Genomic DNA, 18,939 nt, shown 5'->3' with positions numbered 1-18,939 from the left:
AAAGCACAGAGCCCAGCTAAGGGCTTTGCAAACAAAATTCACCAGGGCTGCCTTCCAGGAAGGGTGTTAGTAACAACACTCAAGGCAACAAATAACAGTTGTGCCTGAGAGCAGAGGCATCTCCTCATGCTGGGAGTGTTACACTTTGTAAACTGAACCTGCCCAGAGCTGTGGGCAGCAGGATCATGGCAACAGAAGCCTGAACAGCATACTGTGGAAGGTTTTGTTATGCTTTTAATTAACATTTGAAACACATAAGGCATATGGTAACATTTGACAGAGGAGCAGTACACATTGTAGTCATGTAAACAGCAGTGGCACAGTTGTTTTCTGTCCAACTTGGTTACACACACAAAGCGAAATATATTTTTTAAACAAAAGATTTGCTATCTGTCTGTAGGATGAGCATCACTCCTATCACATATCTGCAAATCAACACAATTCAGACAGTACAGACCAGACCATATGCTGTAAGAGGCTCACTCAGAGTCTAACACGTTTCACATCATGCTCATGTACTACTTGCCAATAACACTTTGCCATCACGAGGGCTCAGCGCACCAGAGACTTCAGGCAACCAGAGTGGTTTAACACCTATGATAACAGCTGTCAGCAGGAGAGGATCCTGCACCAACTGAAGCCTGACACACAGAGTGCTCCTTACTTCTCCCTGGCCAATCAATTCTAGCTTAATACAGGTGTCTGAAACAAAACATAGAGCTGAACTCCTTCCCAGAGCACTTGGCAGGGGCCACACTCCTCTGCTCCCTTCCCCTCCTGCAGTCAGCTTGCAACACAAGTGAGCTTCAGAGAAACCAAAGAGTCAAAAATGTGGCACCCACTGTCTGGTGATAGCAAAGGAGTTGCACTTTGTCCAAGACCAGCAGCACCAGGCTGGGAGGTCACCACAGCAATGACAGCACTGGCCCCCCATGCTGAGCTGTGGACACCTCTGCTTATCAACTCCTTACACTTCCACTTGGACTCCTCATGGCACGACCTTTGAGTCAGACAATCAGTAAAATAAATGTTAAATTGCACTTCTGGAATGGCACACGTGATTAAGCACAGGAATCTCCCAGTTCCTCAGTAGCACAACTTTGCCCTAAACAAGCAACATTGAATGGAATGATTTTTATTCTAGGGTTTCGTTTTGGTTTTTTTGCTTTGGTCCTTAGTATACAAAGCGGCTGGTTAACTTGATTAAGACACTTGGAGTTGTTTTACATAGGTTCTATACTTACTGGCCCACAAAAAACAAAAGTAAAAAACCAAAGCACAACCAACCACAGCCACCTAGAGCAGCGCATTGTGCAGGGGCGGAGGATTGCAAGGTTACATTTAACCTTGATCTGTCTGTAGAAAACAGTGTTGCTACCAAGGGACACAAAATAGCCAATACTGAACTCGAACGGGCAGTAGCTGCTTGGCATTCCTGCCTTGATAAGAGTTTCAGGAATTTGTAGGTAGAAGACATGAGAGCAGCTACCCAAAGAGAGCCAGGAGCTGGGATTGTTTCCAGAGAGCCAAGGCTGGAGCAGCTGATAAAGCCTCACTCAAGGCTCTCCCTGGAGCCGAACAGTTGCCCTGGGGGGAGACAAGGGCTTTACAACAGGTCTTATGGACTGGGGAGTACAGAACCACCAGGTCAGCCCTGGTAAGGCTGGAACACCTGGGGAGAGAACACCTAATTCAGGGAAAGTCCAACGACATCACCAGTGTTCACAAAACAGAGCTACTAAGAGTCAAAACAGGGTTTTGGCAATACTTTGAAAGGCCAGAATGGAAAAGGCCCCAGTGACTTGCTAGTCGTGTAGCAGAAGGCACCGAGATGCTGTTTCCTGCGGCGCAGCAGGAGGCAGCAGGTCAGAGGGGTCTGATGGGAAGCTGTGAGGCTCCCAGGCTGTGAGAACCATGCCACGCCTGACCCAAGGCCATCCATGTAAGGCACTGAGCACGTGCTTGGCTCAGAATGAAGCAGGGAGAGGATGTCACTATGAAACACACTGTAATTCTTTTCCCTTTTGCAGTCGTGCAGAACTGGAAGATGTGTGGGGCTGTGCGCCTTTTGAGCATGCTGCCCTGTCATCAAGGTGAGGTCCAGTTTCTCAGAGGAACAGGTCCAGACTTTCCTTTTCAGCAATTTAGACAGTCCTTCTGTTTTCACACCTGGTAAAGCAGCATTAGACACTGTTGGATTTGATCTAAATGAGCACGACGGGGCAGGCTGAAAGAAGCAGCAAGATTTTGGATTCAGAAAGGTAAAAAGTTGTGCTTGTGAGTTCCATCAGCCTGTGTTTATGAAGTTCAAGAGATGAACTGACAAGGATCTGTGAGAGGACTCCAGCATGCCTCTGAGGTTGTAGGGAACAGAGTTGTCGCAATATTTAAATAGGTCAAGACTCCTGGAGGCTGCACCTATACATTTCCAAAGAACTCTGGACTGAGTTCAGAGTTCAGCCCAAGCACCTGAATGATAAGCTGCACCGATAGACAGGAGCCCCACTGGAGCAGGCTGAGGAAGAAGCCATAGAGGAACCCCAGCCCTGAGTGGCGTGGGCTCTCTTGGGTGGTGCAGGGGCTGCATGCCCTGTGCCCAGCAGGTACCTGCCCTCCTTGGGCCCTGGGCCCTCCCTGTGGGCTAGTTAAGCAGGATTCTAGTGTCAAGGTTTTGCTTCTGGAGCCTGAGCTCTTCCATGACGGGCAGCTTTTCTTGGTGCCCCTGGATTTACCATTTCAAATCCAAAATGAAGCCCCAAAGCCCACGACACCTACAGTCCATGACAAGCAAGCACCAACAGCACCAGAGCTGCAAGCAGAGTCCAGTGGGAAGGACAGCATCACCCAGGACTCAAGATGCTCACAGAACTGGGATTGGGTCTCTTCACAGCTCTGTTTCCAAATGCACAGAAGGAAAGTAGAAGAGAAACAAAGTTCTGGTATAGGAGGAGCACCCCAGGCAGCTCCTAAACCCTCAGCACTGGAACCCCAAGAAAGATTCAGGGGAAGAAGAGTCAAGCCTTACTGCAGCAAGTGAGCTAGGATACAATGGAAAACTGCACAGAATGTGCAGGTCAAGAGGCTTGACACATAGCTGGGCTGTTTATCATCTGACTGCTACCCTGGCAACAGCTTTGCTAAGCAGTGTGCCACAGGGAGAGCCAGCCCAGGCTACTGGGCAGCCTGCCCACAGCACTGGCTCTGGACAGTTACTTCCCAAACTGCAACACCTCCTCGGTGCACAGGGCACAGCACAAAGCATTAACAGGGGATTATTTTGTTTCCATCTCGATGAAGACCAATTCAACACTGCAGCCCTTGGAAATACAAACACGAGGGTGAAGCCCTAGCAATACCAACTTGGAGCCAAACATAATAAAGCACAGAGCCAACATCAATTGTTTCCAGTCGTTTGAGACACAGTTGAGTCCTTATGGTCTCTAAGAATCAGACACTGTTCAGATCTCTCTATACAATTTGGAAATAGAAAATGGACAAGATCAGATTACCCAATCGAAACTTTTCTTCTGTAGTCAGACATAGCCCAGCCCAGCCTGTCAGGGTATTTACTGACTGCCCAGATAAGTGACTTCAAATGAAGTATGATATGCCATAGACTCCAAATTGCCAGGATGGTCAAGGCAAAGGTGACATGAGCTGTTACTATCTGACTGTGTTAGTGGCCTACAAAAAGCAGAGGGAGTATAGCTGGGTTAGTGTGAACAGAAGAGAACCCCCTGCTCAAATTAAACTAGGCCAGCTGTGGTTTTCCTTTGGCTGTGGAGGAAGCATCCTACATTTGGCCAATCCTCTGCTGAGCAAGCTTCCCAAAGGTGACAGTGCAAACACTTCAGCAGGGCTCAGTTTCTGCAGAGGTACTTGGCAGTTGTTACAGTACATCGTGCCATGACTTTACAGTGACAGGCTGTGCAGTTGTTAGTCACCAACTGCTTGGAAGCTTCAGCCTCACTGCGAGAGAAAAATAAGGTTAGTCTGGAAATTTGGTAGAGAAACAAGTGATTAGAAAACAGTATGAAATAAACAGGCTTCAAAAGAGAGAGCAGGAGGCATATCTGGCACAGGGTCAGTCACAACAAGAGCATGCAAACCTCATCTGAATGATAACCATGATGTTCTTGTACTGGTGAAAGATGGAAGATACTGATCTGTCCATTTCCAGGTCCCAAAGAGATCAGGGAGTTTAACCATGAATTCATAACCTGCATACATCTCTTCTTCTTAGTTCTCTGCTTTTTTAGATTCTTCCTTGGGTGCTTCAGGAACCAGGATGACTTTTCCAACATTCTTCTTTTCTTGCATCTGCCTCATAGCCTCTGCCACCTGGAAGGAAAAGGAGGCTGGTAAGACCCCCACCCACCACACTCCATGCCCTTCCTGGGCTCCTCAGTCCCCCCAGAGCAGTCTGAGGGACAGCTGGAAGAAAGCTTCCCCAGCAGTTCAAGCAAGTCCCAAGCACTCAGGTGCCTCTGCACAGCTGTGTTTTTGGACAGACCTCAGCAACTACCCCAGCAGGCCCACAGGAAACTATCCTCAAGAATTCACACAGACCAACCCTAACACACACAAGGATGCTCTGCTCACACAAATGTGGAAGTGCAGTGTGTGTCATCACAGCTTCCTCTCCAAAGGGAGGGGAGCTGCAGGAACCTGGCCATCTGCCAGGAGGACAAAGCCTACTAGCTATACAAAATGATATATTCACAGAGTTTTATCATAATTATCATTATTTTTAAGCACCGGGGCCAGTCCTGGAACCAAATGTTTCCTTAAGGCTTTGCATCAGACTAGCTCTCAGGTATGAACACTGACTGATCATCACTAAGTTCTTTGCTCTCTTGCAGCAAGTCCTGCCCCAGGACAGGATTTCCAAAGGAAGAGCCTGACTCTGCCTGGACATATCAATGCAATAACCCTGAACAGAGCAGAGCTGCTGAAAAACCTGCTGCTCTCTTCCAACATCCTCATTCTGCTTCACTGCCTCAGCTCTTTTGCACTCTTGGAAGGGAAGCAGCAACCTTCCCATCTGTCTGCTTAATTACAGGGTGCAGACTACTCAGATACTCCAGTCTGATGGATATTCCAGCCCCTTCCTGGCTGCTGCTGCCCACAGAGCACAGCTGAGCACCTGCCCTGCTCCACAGGGACACTGTCTGACGTTGCCCAGCCCTGTGCATTGGAGCAGAATAGCCCAGCCACTTTACTCACCCTTAATATTTTAAAAGGAAAATGGCATTGAATATCTGAGAACAGATGGTTATTAGACATTTTTAACAGTTGGGCTCCCATGAACAAGGTGCTCACTCTGTACGACTGCTCAGACTCACCTGATCAAAGGGCCATACAGAGTCTATTTTGGGCTTGATTTTGCCTTGACTGTACAGGTTAACCAGCTTGGCTACAACACTTCTGATTAGCTCAACTTCTTCATCCATATATCCAAGATGGTAGCCACACACAGCCTTGTTCTGGTGTAGGAGCTGCAAGGCAGTGATGCTGAACTGGTTCCACCAGGTTTTAGCCATAGCCATGAGGTTCTTCTTCTGCCCAGTGAGCAGGTTTGCTACACCTAAAAAGAAGGCAAGCCACAGATAAGCTGGAACACAACACAAGAGGCAATGGGCATCCCATGGAACAGCTCAGACCATGCACAGGGGAACAGCCACTCAGCATAGTGATGGACAGAGCAGAGAGCTGGGTCACAGCAGAACCTACCCAGTTGACCTTTAATGGAAAACAGGCACCTGCCTCATCCTCAAGATATGCAGAATTTGGATTATCAGCACTCATATGGCAAAAATGTAGAACAACTACTTTCTTTGGCCCTGCTAAGGCAGCAGCAGTGCAGCTAGACTGGAGTGCTGGTAGAGGTAAGAAAGGGTTACAAGTGACATCCAGCCAGGCTGGCAGGACAGCTTTCCCCTTCTACAGCCCTGCTTCTTCAGGGGAATCACAAGCTGCAGTGGCTGGGACAACCAAAGCAGCACACTGGTGCAAGTGTCTGGAATTCCACTGAGGGTTGTGTGAGGGCTTTGTCTATGGGACAGAATCACAGTGTTCCAGGGCTGGGCAATGGAGAGATAAGTATTCAGTAGCCTCAAACCTCATCACCCACACATCCTCTAAAAGAAAAGCAAGGCTGTGCATTAACTCAGCCTAGACAAAGCAGCTACGCCAATATTCCTCCCTGAGGACATTCCAGCTTCCCCTGCAGGCACCAGATTTTACTCTAAGAGAGATTTCACCATGGGAGGGAAGAGCTTTGGAACGTGTGAACACAGCTCTGGGGACAAGACACAAATCTCACTCCCCTCAGCATCCCACCAAGGCAAAGCATCCTGGAATAACAGAACTACAACACACAGTGCAGTCAGGAATAGTGATGGTGCCTGACAGCCATGCACCCTGACACAGAGCATTCCTGTGTGGATCCCATCCCACCATCACACAGTGCCTCCACACAGGCACTGGATTTGGGCACCTTGCTCACACTCACCATAAGTGATGAGTTTGCCCATTGGCTTCAACAGGTTAAACGCTTTGGTTGTATCAGATCCTCCCAGTGGGTCCAGGACAATGTCAACACCTAGAGAGGGAATTGGAAGTAAACAGAAGTTTCTTTGCAATTGAAAGAAATGCAAGACAGTTGCAGAAGCACTTCATCACATCATACCTTTGGGAGAGATTTTCCTGACCTCCTCTGCATAATCCATTGTTCGATAGTCAATGGGGTGAGCAACTCCACTCTCCTTCAGTGAATCGTGCTTGGAGGCAGATGCTGTGCCAAAAATGGTGACATTTTCTACAGTCTTGCACAGCTGGATGGCAGCAGTTCCCACACCACCTGAAAATCAGCAGTGAGAAAGATTTAGAAGCAAACAACCCCAGCAGACAGAAAAACCTCTGAATGGGTAAATTATCCCTGCCTCTACCAACCACAGAGCACAGCAATGTAGTTGGTACAGAATAGACACTCTGCCTGGTGAGGTTGATGCCTGGGACACACTGGAAGACTGACCCCAGCTGCTGGGAAATGGGGTCAGCATGAAGCCTACATCTCTGCTAGGTGGAATTTTGTCAGTCCAGCCCCATTCTGATCATTTCTTCACCCAAGCCACTTATTCAGAAGCTGCATGGTGAAACCAAGAGCCTCAGCATGGTCTGGCAAGAACTTTTTACCTGCAGCCATGTGGATGAGGACACTCTGGTTGGGTCTCAGGTTCCCGAAGTCAAACAAAATCATGTAGGCAGTGATGTAATTAACAAGCAGAGCAGCCGCTTCCTCGAAGCTCATCCCCTCAGGCATTGGGAAAGTCTGACTGGCCGGCACATTCACGACTTCTTGCCAGAGCCCTGACCTAGCCAGGACCATAACCTTATCGCCAACCTAAAATCAGAGGACAAGGAGGTCTGAAACAAGCTCCAGGCTGGCAGAAGCCATCACACCCTCGGCCTTGGTATGTCAGAGCTAGTGCAGGCACACTGCTCTCTGTGCAGAGGTCTGCAGGGACTGCAGCAGCCCTGCACTCAGGCAGGAGACCACAGCCTGTGCCCTGCTTATCAGGAGACTGTAGCACCTCTCACTGCAGACCTGGGTGCACACCAGGAACCTCAAAAAGACCACAGGCACTCCAGGCTCTTGTTTTGTGGTAGTACCCAAACCCAAACTGTGGTTGCCCAAACCAACCACTGGATCCGTGTTAGATCCCCAATGAGGCAAGCATCACTGCTGCTCCTTGTAAGGATCATCCTGCCAAGAGGCAGGAGCCTTTGGAAGACGTTTAGTAGCATCAATCATGGAAAAGCAATATCCACCCTTAGGAAAACCTCCTGCATCTAAGGCACACGGCCACCCCCAGCTCCTCCCCGCGGCTCCAGCCCCTCAGCCCGGCCCGTGGGTGGCAGCGCTCCCGTGATCCTGGAGCAGCAGGGCGGCCCGGGGATTCCTGCCCGCCCTGCCCCTTTGTCCAGAGCCTTTGTCCGCCGGCCGGTCGCCGCCGAAGCCCCCGCGGGCGGGATCGGACGGGCCGCTGGCGGGGGCTCAGCGCTGCCGGGGCCGCCCGGCCCGACGGGGAGTCCCTGCCCCGGGACAGACACTAGCGCGCCGGTGGAGCGGCAGGGGCTGCCGGCACCGGGCCCGGCAAGGGGCGGGGTGGGCCGGGGCCGCACCTGCGGGGCGGTTCGGGGCACCGCAGCGCGGCAAACACAACGGGCAGGGCCGCCCTCACCTGTCGGTCGCGGACGCCTTCGCCGAGGGCGCGGACGGTGCCGGCGCACTCCATGCCGGGGCAGACGGGCGGCTGCGGCAGGCGGTCGTACAGGCCCTGCCGTGCCATCAGGTCGGCGAAATTGAGGCCGCAGGCTCGGACGCTCACCGAGACCTCTCCGGGCCGCGGGTCAGCGCCGCGCCGCGCCTGCACCTTCACCTTGTCGTAGCCGCCGAACCCCGTCAGCACCAGCGCCCGGTGCTCGGCAGGCTCCCCGCTAGCCGCGGGCTGCTCGGGGCCGGGGGCCGGCTCGGGGGCGGCGGCGGCCGGGGCCGGCTCGGCGGACATGGCGGTGCGGAGCGGCGGGAGCGGCTGCGGGCGCACGGCGGCGGCGGCGGGCGGGGAAGAGCCGGGGCGCGGCCGGGGGCGGAGCGGGACGGGCGGGGCAGCGCCGAGCGGCGGAGGAGAAGGGCGTGGCGGCGATCCCTGTCAGTCCCCCGGGCCCGGACCCCAGCCGCACCCTGTCCCCCTCCGCCACGGACTGTCTTCTCCACGCCGCGTTTTTTGTCTTTTACATTCCTTCCCCCTTTTCCCCCCTGCTAAATGGTTCCTTTCGAACAAACACGCTGCTTGCGTCCTTCCTGGGGTCGTGGTTGAAATGGCAGTTTTGCTGGAGCATCGTTTCCCTGCGTTACTTCTACAGTTTACAGTGCGCAAATCCTGACATTTGCGGGGAGTTCAGTGACCATCGCTCTGCTCGCGGCCCTGCGATGGCTGCGGGCGACAGGGAGGAGAGGCACCGGCTGCGCACAGGCTGGAGGGAGGAGCAGAGTTCTAGCGCTGCAACTAAAGAAAAATAAATTAGGCAGCGCGTGCAGAGAGATCGCTGGATCCAGCCTCTCCTTCTGCCAGCAGACATCAGCCTCCTCCATCAGCTCATGGCTCAGATCCCTGTTCCTCTCCCAGATATCACGCTTGCCCTCGGGAATGCTGATTCAGTGCCATTTTGTGTGTGCAGAGCACAGCAGAATGCACACATCAGTTGCCTGTTCTTGATGAACCCCAGCTACTGCAGGGTGACTGCTCAAGCAAGCAAGTCAAAGATCCCCCGAATCAGAAAAATATCCATGCCCAAAAAGAAAGCACAAACCACTTGGAGGAGCATCAGTGTGCTGGGGAAGTTTGTGTCATTCCCAAGCCAAGCAAAACCCAGCACAGTGTCTGCACAGGGCAGGGCACTCCCAGCACTCTGACAGCACTTGTCCAGCTCTGGCTGGTCCACGGATCAGCAAACCCTGCCATCTCCAGGGCCTTTGTTGGCTGCAGGAGTCCCAGCGTGGCCTGCTGAGCTGGGCTGCAGGAGCTCTGCATGGCTGTGGCTGTGCCCTGCAGGGCCACACTCTGGGCTGTGCTGCCCTGAGATTGCAGCCTCTGAACTGCTCCGGAAACAGCACAAAGACAGGAAAGAAGGCAGGAGGGCAGAGCCTGGGGCAGGCTGCACATCATGTGATTCTGCTGTGAGGCAGATTTATGGGTGTTGGGGTGGCTGCAGTGGGAACAGGGAGGAAACTCATGTCCAGTTGCACGACAGGACCACAGTCCAGCTTTACCCTTTGTTTGCTGTTGGTCAGCTCTGAGAAATACAGATGCACCTTCCTGCTGTCTGGGCATTTCTCACACCCCAGATTAGAAAGAAGCAGCAAAAGCACAATCATCTACCTTCTGCTGCTCTTCCTAGGAGCTTTCCTAGCCTTCCTTCTTTCAGTGATTCATTTTCACAACTGTCAGTGCTCTTGTGGTGGATGGAACATGCTGGTCCAGAGGGAGCCTCTATAGACCACAGAGTTCAGGGGATGATCCCCAGAGGCTGAGTGGTCAGTGAAGGCAGTGGATTTGGCAAGTCAGGTTCCTCTTCTGCAAGACTGCTCCAGCTGTGTGAAGCTCTGGAGCAGACTGGACAGGACAGGGACATTTCTGCACAGTGGCAGGTTTTTGTGGTGGGGCAGGGCGTTCTTTCTGCCTTTGTCTCTTTCATGTTTCTGAATAAATCTTTTCTTATCAGCTCCGTTGGTAACATTTTCCCTGTAAATTTTTGCCCATGACACTTTGTGTCCTGTGGTAGTTTTCTTACTGTATCGAAGCAGCAAGTTTAAGGTCGGTTCTGGCTTGCTGCTGCTCTGGAATTGGTGTGAGTGAAGCTGTTTGGGGAGCAGGCAGGGAGGTGCTGTAGTTGGGCATGGGCTGGGTGTTTGCAGCTGCACTCTGAGCTTGCAGACCTGGGATCTCCAGCACATCACAGCAGCTGCCACTGCCTGCTGGGGATGAGACACTGGTGTGGAACAGCAATGGAGCATTAGCTAGAGAAAACTACTTTTCCCACTGGAATTGGTGCTCACTGCTCTAGCCTGTTTTCCAGCAAGCCCTCCAAATGTGAGCTTTTGCTGCACAGAAGCACATGGCCAAGGGCCCTTCTAATGGTGCTGATGTGTGATTTATGGACAGAGGTGGGCACAGGCCATCGAGGTAACTGTTCTCGTTCTCTCTGCCAGACACTCAGCTGTACAGCAGCCCTGCACCTCCCCATAAGCTGCTGTCCTGCTTTTTCCAGCCTCCTGCAGCCCCTTGATCCCCTGAAAGGGGCTGAGGAGGATGTGCCACAGTAGGAGCAGTGCCAGCTCCCCTGCCTGGCCCTTTGTTCCATGTCCTTTTAGTTCTACATAGGGCCCTAGCAGTCCCTCTCCTCTGCTCTCAAGGACATTTTAACAATGACCAGGCAGGAGATTTAAAAAAAAACCTTGCAGCAGTTTTCTTGTCAGCAGGCAGCTGCCTGTGCCTGCTCCCAGGGCTCTCAGGACAGAATCCCAGAGGGTCAGGCCCACAAAAGCCTTTCCTCACAGGGTGAGGCTTCCTGAGACCCCACTGGAGGCCAGGGGCTGGCTGATGGACATGGGGTGGCTCCACACCACAGTGAGGTGCTCAGAGCTGGGGTTTCCCATTCCATCTCTGGCCCTGACCTGGTGCCACCATCTCCTCTGCTTCTGCTCTGCTAGTGTTGCCCACTGTCCCCAAGCCCCCCGCTGCTCCCAGTCCCCCCAGCTTCAGGCCAGGGCAAGGGAAGGGGCTGTGGGGCTGTGGTCAGCCCCCATGGGGTGCCAGGACCCACACACATGCTTTCAGGGCTCTATAGTTTGGTATCCTGGCTCTACAGCAAGTGTTGACCTCAATCCATCTACCTGGATTTGTTGAGAACTCAAGAGAAAGATTCCTCCTGCTTCTGTTCTGCCTTTTCTTCTCCTGTGTCTGCAGAGTGCTAGGCTGCACAGAGAGGTAGACACAGACAAGATGTCCCACCTGCATCACACATACCACAAATGCTGTGCCTCCTGGGTGACACTGTGCCTGTATCACAGTAAATTACGTTTAGATTTGACAGGTAGAGCAGCAGGTGGAAGAGATCTGACACAACCCCTCAGACATACCTGCCACTCACAGCTGCAGTTCCCTGTGCTGCTGTTTTGATCACAGAGACAAATGGAGGCAAGTTGTCAAGCGGTAAGTGAAGCTCAGTGGACGGCAGCTCCCTCCTCAAGCAGGCAGCAGACTGAAGAAATCCTCCCAGCACAGAGCATCATTCCCACAAGGCATGGACTGTGGCTTCTCCAGCCTCTTCCCTGCACAACCCCAGCACAGAGGCTGTGGATGTGCAGCACAAGAAAACAGCATGGCTGGCACAAGGCCAGCTCCCAGGTGTGCACGGAACAGCATCCCACGGTGCTCTCCTCTGGAAGGAGGCACTTGCTCCTCCTCAGTCCTTGGAGAAACCGTGTGAAATGAGAATCCTTCTTAACTTCAGCCTTCTGCCACAGCATCAATAATTTACTGACAATTACAGTCCCAAAATTACAGGCTTAGCACATCCACATGCTGTGCACCCATGAGAAGCCCATTATCTGGTCAGCGTGTCTTACCTCGCTGAAAATGAACAGACTTGCCTCTGTGAGCTGAGGCTTTCAGGGGTACAGCAGGCAGGACTGGGCAGTGTGGCTATGCCTTGGTGGTTTTCTCTGCACCACAAACATCTCTGCTGCTCTCTGAGGGCCCTGGTTCCTGGCAGGTTCTGGCACCACTGTGCTTCAGCAGTGCCAGCTGCTTGGTGCTCCCCTGGCTTACCCCAGGGACATGAGCAGTTTTGCAGGGAAAAGCAAGGGTGGGACTGAAACACATCAGGGCACAGCAGTGCCTCTGCAGACCCTCACCTGAGCCCAGCCTGGCTGGAAGCAGTTCCACCCAGAAGCCCCCAGATGCATCAGAGACCTTTCCTCCAGCCTGCAGCCCTACAGCCTAGAGGACACTGCCTCACTGAGTTGGGTCTGCAGAAAGGAAGTTTTAAAAAGTGTTCTTTACTGAATTTGTGTTTGAGATATGCAGTTCATTTTTTAAAACTAAATGGAAAAGAAACAGAAGTTTTGAGGGTTTATTTCTGTCCTTCCCTTGTCCACCCCAACTCCACCACTCTCCACACGAAAAAGAATTGCAAAACTGAACGTATGATTTCAAATGCGAAGGCAGTGGAGATCACACCTACTGCTGGAGAAGTCATTGCCACTGAGAACCTCTGCCAGGGAACTCCCAGCTGAGCTCACCCTGACTGCCAGGGCCATGTGCTGGAGCTGCAGCCACCCTGGCAGCCTTGGCAGAAAGGGAGTGATGGGAACAACGTGTGGGTGCTGCACTGCCTCCACCCAGAGCCAGGGGAGGGCAAGGGCAAGGCCAGAGCAGCCCTGGGAGCTGCAGTTCAACTAGCTGGAGCCAGCGTGGGAGAGGATGCATGGCAGGGAACTTTCTACACCCAAGAGGACAGAATCAGCCATTTTCCCTCTCCCACCCTAAGTCTCTTTCATGCCTTCATGCTGGAAGTCTCTGCCCCTCCAAGGAGCCTCCTGCTCCCTGGAGGAGAGCAACCAGCTGTGGTCAACCTATGGAGTCCCCCAGACCCCCATTTCTCTCCAGCTGCTACTGGACCTGATGAACTCTAAGGAGAGATGTCTGGAGAGAGAGGGGGTGAAAAGGGAGCTGCTCACCTCCAGAGGAGTGTTTGAAAGGCTCCAGATCACTGTCTCGATACAGAGAAATCCGCAGCAGTAATTGAGGCATTGTGCTTCCTCAGCCTCTAGCACACATGCTCTGACTGCAATCTTTCCAGCAGAAGCCTTGGCAGTTGAATGCCTCCTTGCTTTAATCCTTGAGATTGCTGAAGGATGCTGCTTTCATCTGATAGCATTTATGGACAGTTATAATGAGCTTTGGCTTGCTGAGATAAATTAAATTGCTCACCCAGAGGTGCAAACTTCATTAATGCCAGCAGTGAGTCAGATCAGCTCTATTCTAGCCCAGAATGTAAACAGGCTGGACACATGAAAGGGGATTTGGCTGGGATTTTTTTTCTTTCCTTTTTTAACCTTCCTAATTGCTTCTGATTTGTATTGTTTTGCTGCATCTCTACTGCTTTACCACCTCTTTATCTTCTAGAGGAAATCATCAAATAACACACCACTTGGGACTGAATGATTTAACTCCAAGTGTTCGTAGGTAGCAAAACTCTACAGCTTGGCCTGAGAAGTTTCTAGCTCTTTCCCATATTTGACAAGTCAAAAAAATATTTAAGACTAGATCTGGTGAGAAACTAAAGCACATCCCTTATTTCTGTCCCTGCTTAGAGGCTGGGAAATAAGACAGTGCATACTGAGACAAACATCACAGAGAAGATGAAAGTAAAAAGTGAACAATCATTATAAAAACTCAGGACACTGTCACTGCATGATGTGATGAGCAGGAGCTCTGTCCATGTTCCCAGGGTGACACTAGTGCACCTCTCTCCAGGTGTAAGTGTGCACCTTGCAGGGACCATGGCCATGTGACAGAGCACAGGACATTGCTCATCACGCTTGAAATTAGGTCCAGAGCCTGTGATTGGCTGTACAGGACCAAAGTCTGGGGCTCTGTGGGTCAGAACAAGATGTCACAGGCTCCAGGTTTCAGGCTGTGGGTCCTTCAGTGAAGATTGGTTTCTCACAGCATATTTTCCCAGTGTAGTCTGGATGCCTTCCGGTTTCTTTGCGCAGGAAATGGCACAAATATAACACAATGAAGTTAATTCATAATAGCAATCAAGACCCTGTGAGCGTGGATCAGCAAGGGAGGATCTAGCCACTGAGGAAGCATTTCCTGGAGCCAATGTGTGAGAGCCATCTGTCGCCTCTCCACACACAGTGACAGTCACAGCATGTCTCTGCAGCCTACTTGGAAAATTCACACCATGACAGTGGATTGTTGAGCATATTCTGCAAGTGCTGCTTGCCAAGAGGTGCTCTGCACTGAAGGGCATGTGAGGCTCAGCAGCGATGGTGGCCAGCAGCTCTGAGCAAGAAGGGCAACTTGCTGCCTCTCCCTGGGGAAGGAAAATGTAGCTGCTGGGTTTGCAAAGGTCTGAGTACTCCCTGCAGAGAGCGTCCTGCCTCCACCGAAGCAGGGTTTCAACAGCCTGTTGGTTGGGAGCAAAAACCTAATTCCTATAGAGAAACATGGTGAAGTGCTGTCAGAAAGGGCAAGGGGAAGAGCTTGCTCCAGGTGACACTGATGGTGACCTGTCTTGGATTGATGATATGATAATCCTTTATCCCCTATCGTTGGCTTATATGCCCAAGAAAGAAAAAAATGTGTAAAAATGTGTGGTCCTGTCTCTTTAACTGCACCCAGCCGCAGAGAGAAACGCGGGTTGTTTTGAAAACATTTTCTCCAAGCCTCGCTCCGGGGGAGGATTCGTCGCCCGGCAGAGACTGCGTGCTGGACGGGGGTCGGAGTGAGCTCTGTTCCCGTTTTTTCCATTCTTCTTCTTTTTTCCTCGTTCGGACCCCTTCTCTTCGATCTGCTTTGCCACCCGGAGACCCAGGAGGGCCAGAGGACAGCAGAGCTCTCAGGGAGCTCCACCCGGCCCCGGGTGGGGGCGAGGAGGAGAGGGACTGCGTCTGAGAAAAGGACTTTTTAATCAGGTTGAATAACTGCCTTTCACCTTGTTTTTCCCCTTCCCCTGTGCCTTGTAGGGCACTCTGCGTGGTTTTGTTAAATAAATAGTTTTTTCTTCACTTCCATCTAAGAGGCTCTGTTGTGGGTGGGGGAGGGGGTGTCGGGGCCCTTCGCTCTCGGAGGAGAGAGAGTTTCATCATTAACCCGGGACATATTTGGCGCCCAACGTGGGGCCTTGATTACTTGTTCTACACCTTTTGTGGGGTTAGAGAAAGTGAAGAAAAAACCCTAATAATTGCATTCTGGTTTTAAACGCTTGGTATTGAATTACAGCCATCAGTAGTCACTATGCTGTTTGATGGGAGGTTGTTTGATGTAATACTGTCTGTTTGGCACATAGGTTTGTTTCCCTACCAACAGGTAGGGGCAATCCTGTCCCTAATGTATAATTTCCACCAATCAGGGACACGACTCCGGCTTGTTATAGTAATGTGTGTGATGCTGACGATCTGTAAGAAGGTATGGGAAACAGTTAAAGATGTACATGCTCTGTTAGTTTCCTCCTCTAGTTTTAGTAACCTGTTTTGGAGTTTTGTTAGTAATATTACCCAACCTGTTAGAGAAGTAGAGGGTGAAGCTTCCTGGCTCCTCACCCATCTCTTTCCCTTTAAATCTGGTATATCAGCTTTTGAGAATATTCAGTTTCCCCTGGATGTTAAAGAGACCATTAACTTGGTGGTACAGGTGCTTTACCTAGGAGTTTCCGTGTATATGATGTTCAGTGTTACCAGAATGAGGGCTGAGAAGTCCAGAGGGGCTGAGCAGGAGCAGGCACCTAATCCAGATGTGAGGAAATTTGAATGGTGTGGAGTATGGGAGGACATAGGTAAAACTTTAAAGAAATTCTCTGATCCAATAGACTGGGAATTTCCCCCTGGACAAATCCCGAGACCAGCTGAGGTGGGGAAGTATCTGAAAGAGAAGTGCAGAGACAACTGCAGTGCAATATGTTGGGCCCTGGCATATGCTTATCGTACCCTGTCAGATATTATAGAACAGGAAGTAAGGGAGCCTAAGCCAATGGCAGTTGCTCCTATTACAAGGAGCAGGAAAGCCCAATTTAAGACTGATCGCCCAGATGACAGTGGGGAGGGACCCTCAAGGCCAGCAACTGAGTCAGAGGTCATTGTTGAATCCATGAATGTGAGAGACCTTCACAGCCTAAGAAAAGATTATGTCCAACGAGATGATGAATCTGTGATTAGTTGGTTAGTCCGTCTTTGGGATGCTGCAGGCGATGTTACACTTCTAGATGCTACTGAGGCAAGGCATTTAGGGACTGTGTCACGTGACCCAGATATCAACCAAACTATACGAGATGGGCCTGACTGCAGCAGCCTCTGGAGACGAGCTATCAGAGCTGCGAGGGACAGATACCTACATCCCGACGATCTCTATTCGCAACAAACCCAGTGGAGAACCATAGAACAAGGGATTCAACGCTTGAGAGAAATGGCGGTGGTAGAAATTGTCTTCCCAGAGGACATAGCAAACCCAGATCCGATTATAGACCCAGATAGGATAGAATGTACACCTGTGATGTGGCGGAAACTCCTAAAGCTTGGGCCATCAGGGTATGCTTCTGCTTTAGCCATTATGAAGCAAGATGACGGGCATGAGACTGTGCGTGATATGACAAGGAAACTCCGAGCGTATGCAGATGTCGTGCATAGCCCAATGAATGCAAGAATCTCAGCTGTGGAAACAAATCTGCAGAAACTAGAAAATAAGATAGAGAAGAATCATGAGAAACTCAGTAAAGAGATTAAAGACAGCCTTCTCCAAATCTCAGCAGTACAGACCAGAGGTTCTGCTACCCCACGCAGACGCTCCTCAGCTATGAGAACTGGATATATCCCTCGACATGAGTTGTGGTATTTCCTGTGTGACAGTGGAGAAAACATGAACAGGTGGGATGGACAACCCACTGCTGTCCTGGCACGACGAGTGCGTGAATTGAAGGAGGGCAAGACTCAGAGAAGGTCCGCCATGTAGACGCCCATGTCCCCAAGAGTCGAGCTAATGAGGAACACCGAAACAACGAACAGGTAGATCAGGCTGCAAAGATAAAGGTGTCCCAGGTAGAGTTGGATTGGCAGCATAAAGGAGATTTATTCCTAGCTCGATGGGCCCATGATGCCTCAGGCCATCAGGGCAGAGATGCCACCTATAAGTGGGCACGAGACCGAGGGGTGGATCTAACTATGGACTGCATCTCTCAAGTTATCCATGACTGTGAAACATGTGCTGCCATCAAGCAAGCCAAGCGGGTGAAACCCCTGTGGTATGGTGGAAGGTGGTCAAAATATAAGTATGGAGAGGCCTGGCAGATTGATTACATCACACTGCCTCAAACCCGCCATGGCAAGCGCTATGTGCTCACAATGGTAGAAGCCACCACTGGGTGGCTGGAAACCTACCCTGTGCCTCATGCCACTGCTCGTAACACCATCCTGGGCCTTGAGAACCAAGTCCTGTGGAGGCATGGTACCCCTGAGAGAATTGAGTCAGATAACGGAACTCATTTTAAAAATAGCCTCATAAACAACTGGGCTAGAGACCATGGCATTGAGTGGGTGTACCACATTCCCTATCATGCACCAGCCGCTGGCAAAGTGGAACGGTATAATGGATTGTTAAAAACCACCCTAAAGGCATTGGGTGGGGGAACTTACAAGAATTGGGAGCGACATTTAGCAGAGGCCACCTGGTTAGTCAATACCCGAGGCTCCATCAACCGAGCAGGTCCTGCCCAATCTGAGCTTCTACATACAGTGGATGGAGATAAGGTCCCAGCAGTACATGCCAGAGGCTTGTTAGGGAAAACTGTCTGGATTGATTCTGCCTCACATAAAGACAAACCCATCCGTGGGGTTGTCTTTGCCCAGGGACCAGGGTGTACTTGGTGGATAATGCAGGAAGATGGAAAAACACAATGTGTCCCTCAGGGAAATTTAATTTTGGGTGAAGGCCACATGTAAGGTTGGGATGGCAACATACCACCGTTCACCGTTCGTGACATTATTTGTACATAGTTATGTGTATATATGTATATATGTATGTGTGTATGTATGTATATAGGTGTATATATATATGTGTGTGTGTTTGAAGTTGGAAGATGTTAAGGTGGGCCTTAAGCCAACGCTATGGAATAAGGGGTGGAATGTCTTGGATTGATGATATGATAATCCTTTATCCCCTATCGTTGGCTTATATGCCCAAGAAAGAAAAAAATGTGTAAAAATGTGTGGTCCTGTCTCTTTAACTGCACCCAGCCGCAGAGAGAAACGCGGGTTGTTTTGAAAACATTTTCTCCAAGCCTCGCTTCGGGGGAGGATTCGTCGCCCGGCAGAGACTGCGTGCTGGACGGGGGTCGGAGTGAGCTCTGTTCCCGTTTTTTCCATTCTTCTTCTTTTTTCCTCGTTCGGACCCCTTCTCTTCGATCTGCTTTGCCACCCGGAGACCCAGGAGGGCCAGAGGACAGCAGAGCTCTCAGGGAGCTCCACCCGGCCCCGGGTGGGGGGCGAGGAGGAGAGGGACTGCGTCTGAGAAAAGGACTTTTTAATCAGGTTGAATAACTGCCTTTCACCTTGTTTTTCCCCTTCCCCTGTGCCTTGTAGGGCACTCTGCG

The 18,939-nt window shown here is 51.1% G+C and overlaps 1 protein-coding gene across 1 annotated transcript; it reads right to left on the bottom strand.

Moving 5' to 3' along the window:
• Positions 1 to 216: 216 nt before the first annotated feature.
• VAT1 (vesicle amine transport 1) lies at positions 217 to 8,622 on the bottom strand. Its single transcript, XM_085040020.1, has 6 exons — positions 8,247 to 8,622; positions 7,198 to 7,405; positions 6,692 to 6,862; positions 6,515 to 6,604; positions 5,346 to 5,587; positions 217 to 4,341 (listed from the first exon to the last, which is right to left on the bottom strand). The coding sequence occupies exons 1-6, from the start codon at positions 8,571 to 8,573 to the stop codon at positions 4,240 to 4,242; spliced, it is 1,140 nt and encodes a 379-aa protein (XP_084896146.1). The 5' UTR covers positions 8,574 to 8,622; the 3' UTR covers positions 217 to 4,239.
• Positions 8,623 to 18,939: the final 10,317 nt, after the last annotated feature.

Source organism: Lichenostomus cassidix, chromosome 27 (assembly GCF_008360975.1).
Source record: "Lichenostomus cassidix isolate B80296 chromosome 27, HeHo_3.0, whole genome shotgun sequence".
NCBI classification, from domain to species: Eukaryota; Metazoa; Chordata; class Aves; order Passeriformes; family Meliphagidae; genus Lichenostomus; species Lichenostomus cassidix.
Note: the sequence above shows the minus strand (reverse complement) of the source record. Positions and strands in the feature narration are given on the sequence as shown.

Coding starts and splice junctions, on each gene's coding strand:
- VAT1 (XM_085040020.1), bottom strand. CDS start 8,573: ATGTCCGCCGAGCCGGCCCCGGCCGCCGCCGCCCCCGAGCCGGCCCCC. Junction 6,605..6,691: donor CAGGAAAATCTCTCCCAAAG/GTATGATGTGAT, acceptor TTCCCTCTCTAG/GTGTTGACATTGTCCTGGAC. Junction 4,342..5,345: donor CTGTATGGCCCTTTGATCAG/GTGAGTCTGAGC, acceptor TTTTCCTTCCAG/GTGGCAGAGGCTATGAGGCA.